Genomic DNA, 11,535 nt, shown 5'->3' with positions numbered 1-11,535 from the left:
TTGAGTCTAAAATAAAAACAAAATACGTGGCTGTGTATTTTGTACCTTTGTACCATTTTTCTGCGAATTCATTTTTGTAGTGTTTTACATTTTATGAAATTAAAAAATACATTGGTCCTTCAGCACAGAACATTTGAGGAGCACCTGTCCAAGCTGGAGAGGGAACCAGTGAGGTTGAAGCCAGGTACACAGGCTCAGCGTGGGGAGACCATTCCCCTCAGTTGGCAACTAGCAAGGCTGAACCCACCATCACCTCACTCCCATGACTCCTTCTCTGCCTTCCTGTGCATTCCCTAAATTCCTGATGCACATAACAGTGTGTATATGTGTGTGTGGGGGGGGGTTGCATTTTAAAGAGATCATGGAAGGACAGTGCTCACCCTAGGAAAAGGACCCATTAATGGTCAGGTCAGCTGGAGTAAAAGTTATCCTGATGCTGGAGGAGTTGGGACGGGGTGGAGGGGGCGGGGGGGCGGTAGTCCACCTTCTCTATGACAGGAGCCGGGAGCACAGAGCTGGAAAAAGACCAGGTCTCTGCCCTCTGAAGCTCCTTGGCTAGTGTGGCAGGGAGACAGATGAGTCCACAGGCTGTGCCAAATCAGGACACTACCCTCCCCAGGCTGGCCCCATCCTACCTGTCCAGCAGGGTCTTGTAATGGAGCACACCAGAGATAAGGTTGGCTGCAAACCTGCAGAGAGAGATCAGGCCTGAGGTTCTCCTCTTAGGGGCCCAGGCTCCTTCCCTCTCTCCAACCTTCCTCTCCCTCCGCTCCACACCACCCCTCCCAAGCCCAACAACCACCCCTCCCCCCACTGCTGCCATCATGCTGCTGGGACTTCACAAGCCTTGGATTAAAATGGTCCTGTGGAGATACCTGGGAGGAGAGGACACTGGAAGGTGAATGAGGAGGAGGAGGGAGAGGAAGTCGGGAGAGGCCGCAGAGCAGGCAGGAGAAGGTTGGACGGTCAGGGGTGGGGTTCTCCCTAGGGAAGGACTGTGCTGGGGCTGGACTGGGCCAGGAACTCAGGTTTGGGGAAATCCGGTCTCCTGGGAAAAGTCAATAATTTGGTCCCCTTAGTGCTAATGAAAATGGAAGTGGGTGCTGGGGTGGGGGGCAAAAGTTACCAGAGAACCGTACCACAGGACTGTGTCATCTTAACTGTCCACGGATGATGACCCTGGCTTAATTGCATCAGAAGGAAAATGCCCCCTTGGATGCAGTTTGAGAACTGTTTTCAGAGGCTGTTCATCCGTCTATCTGCACACTTCCTTCTGCCCACGGGAGGTCGGGACTGCAGGCTGCCCAGCAGCTCCACTGGGCTAGTCCCGGTGAGGAAAGAGAGGATGGGGGTCTTCCCAGCATCGCTGAGCCCTGCCCATAGGCCCAGGTAGGCCCTGCCTCTTTTGTTTGTTTTTGTTTTTCCTCTCTGAACTGTCCCCATGCTGTGCCACATTGGGTGTGGCTCTAAGAGACTCCTGTAGGGAAACCCTTCCTCCCTGCCACATCCCTGCATAAATGCTCACCCACTGCACCCCCCCATCAACATCAGTGGGCCCAGAGGCCGTTCCAGTGGCTCAGTGAGCCCTGAAATTACAGCAGATGGCAGAGGCTCTGGTGGCGGCAGCTGCAGGAAGGAACCGTTTCTACCCCCTTGGAGCCTCTGTTTAGAGCCAGGGGCTGGTGGGGGCTCAGCGGAGGTCCTCTCAGACAGCCTGGGGCAGTGTGTCCCAGTGACAAGTCCAAGCCTCAGGTCCTGTGGGGTCAGAGGGTACACACCTCCTTCAGGGGCCTCAGCCAGGTCAAGAATGCCATGGGAGGAGCCGGGGCCCGTGGCCTCCACTACTGCCCACCCCACCTCGAATAAATATGTTCTGAGGAAGACCTTGTGTTTGTCACTCACATAGCAACCTCATCTAACCTACTTCCGGGACCCATGGCCTGCACGGCCTCTGTCTCGGGGGCGTTTGTCCTCAGAAAGCTCAGCCAAGGCACAAGCCTTGAACTTTCCTTCCAGGTCCTGGGACCAGGCTCCAGGCAGACTCTCAAGCTGTGAACCCAGGAGCATGGTGGCCTCACCTCAGCTGGTCGTTTGTATCTTGGAAGTGCTGCCGGGCAAAGATCACAGCCGGGCTGGAGTTAACAGGCAGGGCCAGGCGGTTATTGAGATACATGTCATTCAGCCAGTACTCAGACACCTGTTGGGGAGCACGGGAGGGGTGCCATTACCCCCAGTGGCCATACACACCCCTCTGAACAGGGTCACCTTGCCTGTGGAGAGCACCAGTCCCATCCTGGCAGCCCCAAGGGACGATTGGGACACTTTGTTGGATCATGCACTTCATTCATTCCACAAATACACACTGAGCCCCACTTACATGCTAGGACCTGTGGGCTCTCCAGTCCACCGTGAGACTGACCTTCATCTTTGCCCCATGCCATCCCTCTCTTCCATCCAGGTTTCCTATTCTAGGTGTTTGGTACTTCATCCCTGTCCCCTACCCGTCCCTATGTGTGTCCTGTTCCTGCTTTTCCCCCTTTTTTGCTTCCCTGAACTTATCCCTACCTTCTGCTGCACCATCCCTGTCTGCCATCCCTGTCCCCCATCTGTCTCCATCTCTGTACCCTGTCTTTCCTTATTGCCTGGTTTCTATCTCCTGTGCCCCCCATCTGTCCCCCATCTGTCCCCCATCTGTCCTCCATCCTTGTCCCTGTCTGTCCCCCTTCCCTGACCACCACTGTTTTCCATCTCTATACCCTGTCTCTCCCCATCACCTCATCTCTATTCCCATCTGTCCCCTCTTGGTCCCCATTCCTATCTCCCATCCCACATCCTGTCTATCCCACATTTTTGCCCCTTGCTATCCCCTTGTTTATCCTCTCTTCCCTATCCCCTCATCTGTCCCATCTTTGTTCCCTACCTGCCCCTCATCCAAATCCCTGTCTCCATGTCTGCTCCCTGCCCCCCACCCTGTGGGTCCCTTGTCTGCACTGCCCCCTCTTGGCGGTCTGCCCCCTCTCAACAACTCTTACCCAATTGGATGTTTTCTCCTGTCGTTCCAGGAGCTTCTGCTGCAGGGTCTCACCAAGGCCACCAGGGGCCCCAAACCGCTGCACAATGGCCTGGCTCCTCCTGAACTGTTCCTCAGGTACTAGGTGCTGCATGCATCGCAGATAAGTTGCCAGGGTCTGCTGCAGGGGGGGCACTGGAAGTTTGGGCAACTCCTAGAAGAGAGAGTTCACAGGCACTTGCTATGCCTGTTCTTATGTGGGGTCCATAAGACTATGCCTGTCCCCAAGGTGGTCTCCAGAGTATGTCTCCATTTGTCTCTATCCTTGTTCCCTGTCTTGGGTCTTGCCTAATTCCAGGACTTGGCTCAGCAGAATTATGACCTGAGGAAGCTTCTGTTTGTTTTTTTCTGATACCCCAGGCCTGCCCGCCCCCAGGAGGGGATAAAGTGTAGAGGAAAAGACCTTGATGTTGGCACCAGACAGACCTGGGTTCATGCACTGACCATGATGCTGACAAGCCATGTGATCTTAAGCAAACCACCTCACCTCTGTACCTCAGTGTCCTCCCCTGTAAAATGGGGGTAATAGCCTCTATCTCTCATAGGATCAAACAGATCCTATGTGAAAGTGCTTTTAAACCACAAAGAATGGGTCTAAGGTGAAAGAGATCTGTTATTGATATTGACAGCTGGTCACTCTTAATTTAGGAGTTGTTCCCAGCTGGGGCTTCAGAAGCTAGTTTATCTCTGGACCCAAAGGGTGTAACACTGATGGAGAGATTGGCTCCTTCTTCCATCCCCTCCTTTTCCTTCTTCCTCACTGAGCTAGTCACAGTCAGAAACCACGACTTTTCATAGTACTGATTCAAGTTTACAAAGTTGGTGGTAGGGGGCCACCTTCTTTCAGGGTTTTTTTCCCTTTGGGGTGGTGGGGGTAGGCTGTGGAGTAAAGGGACCCATTGAAAGCTTGCCTCTGCTCTGTTCCTGCTGCTGCATGGGCTGGAGCCCTCCCCACTGCCACCCTGGGCAGACAGGGACCAAGCTTGGGAGCCTGTGCTGATGAATGAATGGGAGTCCTTGCCTGCCTGATCCTGTCTTTAGAGCTCCCTGCCCTAGGGGGAGGGAAGAGGGTGTCGTGCCAACTATAAGCTGCTTATGCCCCAAGGAATGCTCAAAGATGAGGGTGGTCTGGGCAGCATTCTAGGTTGCTCAGCCCACTTCAAGAGAGCCAGGTCCAGGCCCCCCACCCGGCCGCTCTGGTTCCCTCTTCCTTCTCTTGTGGTCTGGGGGTCTGTGTGGAGGACAAGTGGGCAAGCACCTGCAGAAAGCCCAGCCCAGCTGGTGGCTTTGCCAAGAGTGTCAGCAGGCCTGGTTGGAGCCCCTGCTAGAAACAGGCCACCCTTCCTCGGGGCTCTGACAGTGTGCTGGGACTCAGTGATGGGGAATCCGTGATGGGTAAAACAGAATGAGGCAGGAAATCTCGGCTCACATGTCTCAGCCCCCTGGGGCTCCTCCCCAGACTCTCCTGGGCTGCTGGCCCATGCCTGGGGCTGGAGACAGGGACATGTACTAATAAGGGTATTTGGACACTAAGGTCTCAGGTCAGTACACATTTCATGGGCAGTTCATGTGAGCCAGGCCCTGGACTGGACTCAGGGACAATGGAGAAAGAAGGCCTGCTCTCAAGGAAGCCCCAGTCCAATGGGAGGGACATGCCATAGACCAGACTCAACAACAGAAATGTCTGTCAGCTGTAACAGTCAGGACAATGTGGTGAGCAATTTCATGGGGAGAAGCCCAAAAGTTCTGATTAGGGTTTCAAATGAAGCCCTGGGTAGAGGTGGCAAGAAGACAAACATAGCAGAGGGGCCAACACTTCGACAACCTGGAGATCAGATGTGCTGCTCCATCACTTAGGAAGACGGGGAGGGAGGACGCCTGCCTAAGGAGGGGTGGCATTGTCTTAAGCCAGTGGGGAAGATGGTGCCTAAGGCCCCAGGACTGAACTAGGGACAGCAGCTGGGGCTGGGATATGACAAGGCTTAGAGAGTTCAGTCTTACCCTAAGGCAACTCCACTGGGCTCAAAGCCTTTGGAAGTGAAACTTGGGGAGACGGAAAAGCGTTGGAAGAAGAGTACCTGGCCCAGATCAAGGGCTGTTCCTGGCCTTGGGAGTTAGGAAGCATGGTAGTCAGCAATTCTTCAACATCCCCTGAAGCCACTCCCCGCCCCTCCAGGCTCTCCCAGACTCCTCAGCTGGCTCAGGGCAGGACTGCAGCCCGGACTTCATACCCAGCCGAGGGCAGGGCTGGTGGACAGGCAAGTGCTGGGGGCCAGTCCTATACAGGACTATTCTGGAAGCAAGGGTAGGTGAGTGGGGAGAGCAGGGATAAGAAACAGGACTCCAAAAGTCACTCACAGGCTCCTCCTCACTGCTGGGAGTTTTTGCTGCCATCTTTTGGGGAGCTTTTTCCAGTATGGGCATCTTGGTGACTCCTGGCTGGGGAAGTAGAGGTGCAGACCTGGGGGCCGAGAAGCAGAGAGGCATCAGTACAATAGCCACATAGAACTGCCACGGACCCTTCACCTCCCAGAGCCTGACACTCCACCCCTACACCGTGAGGAAGCCAGAGCTGCATATGGGCCCCAATTACACAGGGCCTCATTTTAGACCTGCTCCCCAATCTCCCAACCCCCAGGCTAGCCCCCCTGACCACAGTGTCCTTTCTGAGTTCCCAAATAGGATAGAGTGGGGTCTGAAGCAAGCCTTTAGCTGACACCCGGTCCATAAGATTGTCACCCAGGCTCAATTGACCACCCCAGGCCAGAGTGGGAAGGAGAGAGTTGAGCTGGCTCACTCCAAATCATGAGGGGTCCTTGGCAGAGCACTTGCTTTGTTCCTGTCTGGGACCCAACAGATACATGTTTTGCTGATTAAAATCTCTCCTACTAGGACTGTGAGCTTCTCCTGTTGTGTTCAGTGCTTCATCTCTGGGACCTAGCCGGGTGATGAGCATGGAGTAGGATCAGGGCTGGGTAGCTGAATAAAAGGAATGCACACATGCCTGAATGCATATAGGTCCTCTAAGGCTGTGGGCTCCAGGACACACTCTGGGCTGACTGGGAGCCTGGCCTGTGGCCAAGGCAGAGGTTGTGGTGGAGGACCCTGGGGCCTGCTGGATGGACTGTGACTTAGGCAATCTCTGGTTTGCAGGCTCCTAGTGTAGCATGGAAATGCTGAGGGACGGTACAGGGCAGCTGGGCAGTCCGGCCCCTGGGGGCCACCTGACTCAGCCTGGCGAGAAATGGATTAATTTTTTATTTGCAGTAGAAGTGACCTAGGACAAGAAGGGCAAAGGCCTATTTTTAAGGCTACCCTCTACCCTCAGCGAACCCCCTAAGCAGAGCCTAAGAGCCACACACCTGTGATTTCCACTCACCCATCCCCTATTCACCCCCAAGAGCCTAAAGCTGATGTTTAGCCCATTTTTATCCCCCACCCCCCACCCCAGGCAAGCACAGCCCAGGTGGGGGGCTAGGCTCCAGGCACAGTTGACCCAAGGACAGAGCATCCAGGAAGATGGATGAAGCAGGATCAGGAATGGAGGAGCCTGGGGCTGCTGGGCAGGACTAGGCAGAAAATACAGAACCCACATTAACTCTGTGCCAGGATGCCACCGACTAAGTGGTCCCCCAAGCTGCTGAACAGCATAGTAGCTGCCCCGACACCCTGCAAAATGGAAGCAGCGGCATCCAAATTAGGGTCCCTGGTAGGGCTGCAGAGCTCTGAAAGGTTAGTGAAGGCAAGGTCAAGTTGGTAAAGGCCCTAGTGCGACTGGAGACCCCAATATGTTGGAGAGGTGTGAGATTGGAGAGGGGTAACACCCTGGGGACCAAATGGGAGGGACTGGTCCCTGTGGGGCAGCCCCTTGCTTTTCCTCTTTGGCCCATGGGCCCGCAATTAGGAGGTGTATGTCTGTAGGTAAGTGTATCTTTCTGTCTGTCTCTGTTTGGTGCCCTCTGATCCATGCTGCCACCAGCCTGGCTTCCGAAGGCAGCCAGGAGGGGTCTCTGCTCTGCCCTGGAGGCCCAATCCCAGCTCCGCCCCCGCAACACTGGCAGTCCCTGCTCTCTAGGGACTCCCTGGGACCCAGCTCACACTTGCCACCTGAGGCTGCTCCGCACCTCCAGCCCTCCGCGACAGTCGGGTGCGCAACCGCAATTCAAAGGGGTCCGGGTGAGACCTGCCAACGCCCTGACTGGGCACAGAAAGTGCAGACCTCGGCATTGATCAGTTGGGGATCCAGGAGAATAGAGAAGTAAGGATACGCACGTGGAGTCGCGGAGCCTGATGGTCAAGCCTCTCCAAGCCCTTTCCCCCTAACTTCTCACCGTCCTGCCCCCGGACCCCCAGCCTCCACTCTCGGTGGGGAAGCGCCAGAGCCGCGGAATCCCACAGTCTCCCCGCGGTTCCCCGACGGCCGCTTCGGTTCAGGACTCGGAAAATCCCGCGGATCCTGGGGCCTCTGGATCCCCGCGCGTTCCCTAGACGGAGCCTTCCTCCACCGCCCTCGGCTCCCTGCGCTCTGCTCCCGGCGCCGCGCTTCTCCAGCCCCTCTCACCTGCCCTCGGCTCTCCCGCTTTGGCTGCCGCTCCACCGCACCAAGCAAGACTGGGGGCGGGAGTGTGAGCCGGAAGGGATCCAGGGGCGCCTAAGCAGTACGGGGGTGGGGGCCTCTGTCCGCGGTAGCGGCTCCGACGTCGCCGGGTCCCCGCGGCCTCCCTACTGGCTGCCCGCGGACCGGCCGCGCCTGTGATCGCCTTCCTCCTGTCCCTCCTCCCTCCCCTCTCTCCTTTTTCCTCCCTCCCTCAGCCCCACCCCGTTTCTCTCGCTCTCAGTCCTCTCCCCCACCCCCGCCGCCGCCTGCAGCGATCCCACCTCCCGGCCCCCTGCTCCGGCTCGGACGGCTTTCCGGACGAGTTTGTGTAAGGGCAGCGGAATCCAGGCCCGAGAAGGGGGTGCAGAACATTGCCCCGCCCAGGCCCATTGCCCGCTGCCCAGCTTTCCCCAGTCCCGGCGCTCTCCCAACTCCATTATCCTAGCCACCGCTGCGTCTGCACAACCCGGGGGAGGGTTGGGTCTGGGGAAATCTGTGCCCTCCTCGCCGTCTAGGCCAGGCTCAAATCATACAACTCCTTTCAAAATGATAATCATCACCATCATCATCCTGTTTGTTGATCACTGCAGGTTCTCCTTCCTTTTCTATTCCCAACCCATTCTTGCTGGCACTATGGGGCGGGGGGGGGGGGGGAGCGGAGGAGAGGAAGGGGGAGTGGAGATACAGACCTGAGGATGCTTACAGAAACGTAGCCAGAGGCAGACACTCCTCCCAGACAAAGCACTCCTCCCCCCACCCCCACCCCAGATATAGATCCTTACACACCAACACACACAGACAGACCCACAAAGACAGACCCTGCCCAGACAAACACACACAACAGCCCAACACGCAGACCGAGGACAGACGTGCACACACCAGCAGTGAAGACTCTCACAGGCATTGTTTAATACACAGGCGTACCCCAACTCTGCTGCCTCTCCATGCCAGAATTGGAGGACTCTTCGGCCTTCATCAGGCCGCAGGCTCCAGGACTGGGAGTGGTCTGCAAACGGGGGCCTGCAGCTCCGGAGACCCGCACTCAAGGTGGGGAGACTTCTGACAGCCTTGGCCAGCTGCATCCACCAAGGCCGGGGTAAGGGTGGGGGTAAGAGGGTGGGGGTTGGCACCCTCTTCAGTCACGACTCAGACCCGCACAGCCAGGACACAGCAGGCACACCAACTGTTCCCCCACTCCTCGAAGGATAGAGCCTAGCTCTCCAACGAACACACAAGACTGAGGGCGGACCTCTGTCCGGAACAGCTCGGCCCCTACTCCTCACCGGAGCCTGGACAGACGGGGATGCCGGGCTCGAAGGGAAGCCCACCCCCGGCCTTCAGAGCTCAGAGGCTGACACCCGGAATGTTCTCAAGGGGCGGGGCCTAGCGCCCGCGGAGGGAGCGGGTCCTCAGGCTCCCCCGGGCGGCGCCCTGGAGCGCTGCGCTGGGGCTGGGAGGGAGGGGCTGTCGCGAGCTGAAGGAAGTCGTGTACTACAGGGTGTCCGAGGGTGGGAGCCTTTGCCGGGTTTGCTTTTTTTCGTATCTCCTCTATCAGGTAGCAAAAGAGCCACAGGCTTTCCGGGTGCTTGCCAGGCTCAGACCTGGATTAGGGCTAGACACCGCTCACCCTCCCCTCTGCCCTGGCCCTCTGCCCGGCCGCCCACCCTCATCAGTAAAGAGACTCGGTCTCGAACAGATATAGTTTATTGATTCGGGCCAGAAGCACCGCGGTGGAGGGGGCCAACTTGGCACTGAGAGAAACGGAAGGAAAGACAGACAAACGCACGGTTCTACACAGGGGAGCCCCGAGGTGGCGCCTCGCGCACCTCTTTATCTCTGCAGGACCGTATCGCATCGTGTGCCTCCGTGCTCTACGCCCCACTGGACGAGAGGGAGGGAGGCACAGAAAGGGTCATAGAGAGGGGATCCCGACAGGGAAGTCAAGACGGCCGAGGCTGTGGAATACTCGTTGGAAGGGGCGGGCCCTGCGCCGGAGATGGCCAGTGCTCTCACAAAGTAGCCACCTTGACCCAGGGAGTGGGGAGTGGGTGGGTGGCCTGGAGGAGTAGCGGGGCTGCTAGCTGCGGGCGTAGTAATTGTTGTAGACGTCCTCGCACTCGTCAAAGGGGCCGGAAGGGCTCCGAGGAGCGCCGTCCGGGTCAGACACCGGGCGCTCACGCAGACGCACAGCATCATACAGACCCTGCGGTGGCTCATCCAAGAGCACATCGCGTTCCGAGCGGGAGCGCCTCAGGAGGCCCACGTTGCGCAGCAGCAGCAGGACGGGCGCGTAGAGCAGGTTGGCCAGGCCCATGCCAAGGCTAAGTTGCGCAAAACCGAGCGAGTGCACTATGTGGCCCGCCACTATGGGCCCGAGCGCATAGGCCACGGAATAGGAGATGTCGGCGATGGCATAGACGCTGCCGTAGACTGAGACGTGGCGCACGTCCACGAGAAAGGCGAGCGTGGGCAGCAGTGCCGTGTCAACCAGCGCAATGCCGAAGCAGAGGCCGCAGAGCGAGACCACCAGTGGTGCGAAGGAGCGGCAGGCAGGCACCACGCAGGAGCTGGCTCCGATCACTGCCAGCCCGAGGGCTCCGTACAGCCACTGCAGGTGTGGGTAGCGCGCCGCCAGGCGCACGGTGAGGTAGACGCCTAGCACGTGCGGCACAAAGGCTGGCAGCCAGGCCATGCCCCTCTCCCATTCAGACGCCGCCATCGTGTGCTCCATCCACGTGGCGATGGTAGGCTCGAGGAAGGCAAGGGGGATGTTGCAGGTGGTGAGCGCCCCAGCCACCACGGCGATGTAAGGGTCCAGCATGAGGCGGTGGATGGGTGTGCCCACAGGCAGGTTGGCCCGCGCCCGCGTCACGGCGGAGAAGGGCTTGGCCACCACCAGCAGCAACAGCGCGTCGAACAGCGAAACAGCGGCGAGCACCAGAAAGGGCACGTGCTTGCCCGCGAACTGGTAGAGAAAGCCCCCGAAGGGTGGCGCCACCAGACTTCCAAAGCTGATGAAGGCCAGCGCCACGCCCAACGCGCGACTGCGCTCGGGCTCCTCCGGATACTTGTCGGCGATCATGGCAATGCCGGACGTATCCGCAAAGGCCGAGCCCAGACCCTGCAGGCTGCGCGCAGCGAAGAGCGTAGCATAGTCTTCCGCGAACGCGAACAGCACGGTGGAGGCGAACAAGACTCCCAGGCCGATAAGCAGCGGCACGTCGTAGCTCATGCGGTCAATGAAGGGCCCGCTCAGGGGGTTCACCAACAGCTGCAGGATGGCTTTGGAGGCAAACAGCACCCCGATCTTCACGTCCTCACTCTCCGTCGCTGTCTTCGGGGATTCCGAAGTGTTGCCCTTGTTGGCACTGCCAGTGGCTGGAGTGGACGGCTGCAGGGTGGTCACTTCGGTGTTCGGGCTGGGCCTGCCGGCCTTGTGCATGTGGGCAATGTAGTCGGGCACGATGGGCACGATGACCATGTACAGCATGTTGTCCAGGAACAGCGCCACGCACACGATGACCAGCACCAGGCGCCGCTGCCGCCGGGGATCCTGCAGCACGGCGCCCATCGCCTCCGACAGCTTGATGGCTGCCGCCCGGGCCGGACCCACCGGCGCCGCGGGTTCCATTGCCTCTTCTCCGCCGCTTTTCCGAGGACGCCTCCGCCGGGGCCGGGCGCGGGCGCCCTGCAGTGCAGAGACCGGGGCACCGAACTTCGCGGGCGCGGTCCGCGCGGCGCAGCGCCCCCTGTGTCTCAGGTGGCTGCAGGGCTCATGGCCCTGTGTCCCGGGAAAGGCAAAGACCCTGTCCCTCGAGACGCCGCGGCTGTTCGGATCCGAGCCCGGACCCGCCGCTGCTGGGCTCAG

At 58.6% G+C, this 11,535-nt stretch overlaps 2 protein-coding genes across 2 annotated transcripts in view; both read right to left on the bottom strand.

Annotated features, from left to right (window-relative positions):
• CHAT (choline O-acetyltransferase) overlaps positions 1 to 5,512 on the bottom strand; it is a 46,118-nt gene extending 40,606 nt beyond the window's left edge. Inside the window, exons 1-4 of the mRNA XM_021699909.1 lie at positions 5,429 to 5,512; positions 3,033 to 3,221; positions 2,079 to 2,197; positions 636 to 689 (exon numbers count right to left, since the gene is read on the bottom strand). Coding sequence (XP_021555584.1) covers positions 636 to 689; positions 2,079 to 2,197; positions 3,033 to 3,221; positions 5,429 to 5,494 — 428 coding nt within the window. The 5' untranslated portion in view covers positions 5,495 to 5,512. The remainder of the gene's footprint in view (positions 1 to 635; positions 690 to 2,078; positions 2,198 to 3,032; positions 3,222 to 5,428) is intronic.
• A 4,232-nt stretch (positions 5,513 to 9,744) lies between these two features.
• On the bottom strand, positions 9,745 to 11,298 carry SLC18A3 (solute carrier family 18 member A3). The gene has a single exon (XM_021700136.1). The coding sequence runs from the start codon at positions 11,296 to 11,298 to the stop codon at positions 9,745 to 9,747; it is 1,554 nt and encodes a 517-aa protein (XP_021555811.1).
• Between the last annotated feature and the right edge of the window lie 237 nt (positions 11,299 to 11,535).

The sequence above is a fragment of the Neomonachus schauinslandi genome, chromosome 6 (assembly GCF_002201575.2).
Source record: "Neomonachus schauinslandi chromosome 6, ASM220157v2, whole genome shotgun sequence".
NCBI classification, from domain to species: domain Eukaryota; kingdom Metazoa; phylum Chordata; class Mammalia; order Carnivora; family Phocidae; genus Neomonachus; species Neomonachus schauinslandi.
The sequence above is the reverse complement of the archived record's forward strand: the minus strand, read 5'-3'. Positions and strand labels throughout refer to the sequence as shown.

Excerpts from the sequence above, each read along its gene's own strand:
- SLC18A3 (XM_021700136.1), bottom strand. The coding sequence starts at position 11,298 with ATGGAACCCGCGGCGCCGGTGGGTCCGGCCCGGGCGGCAGCCATCAAG.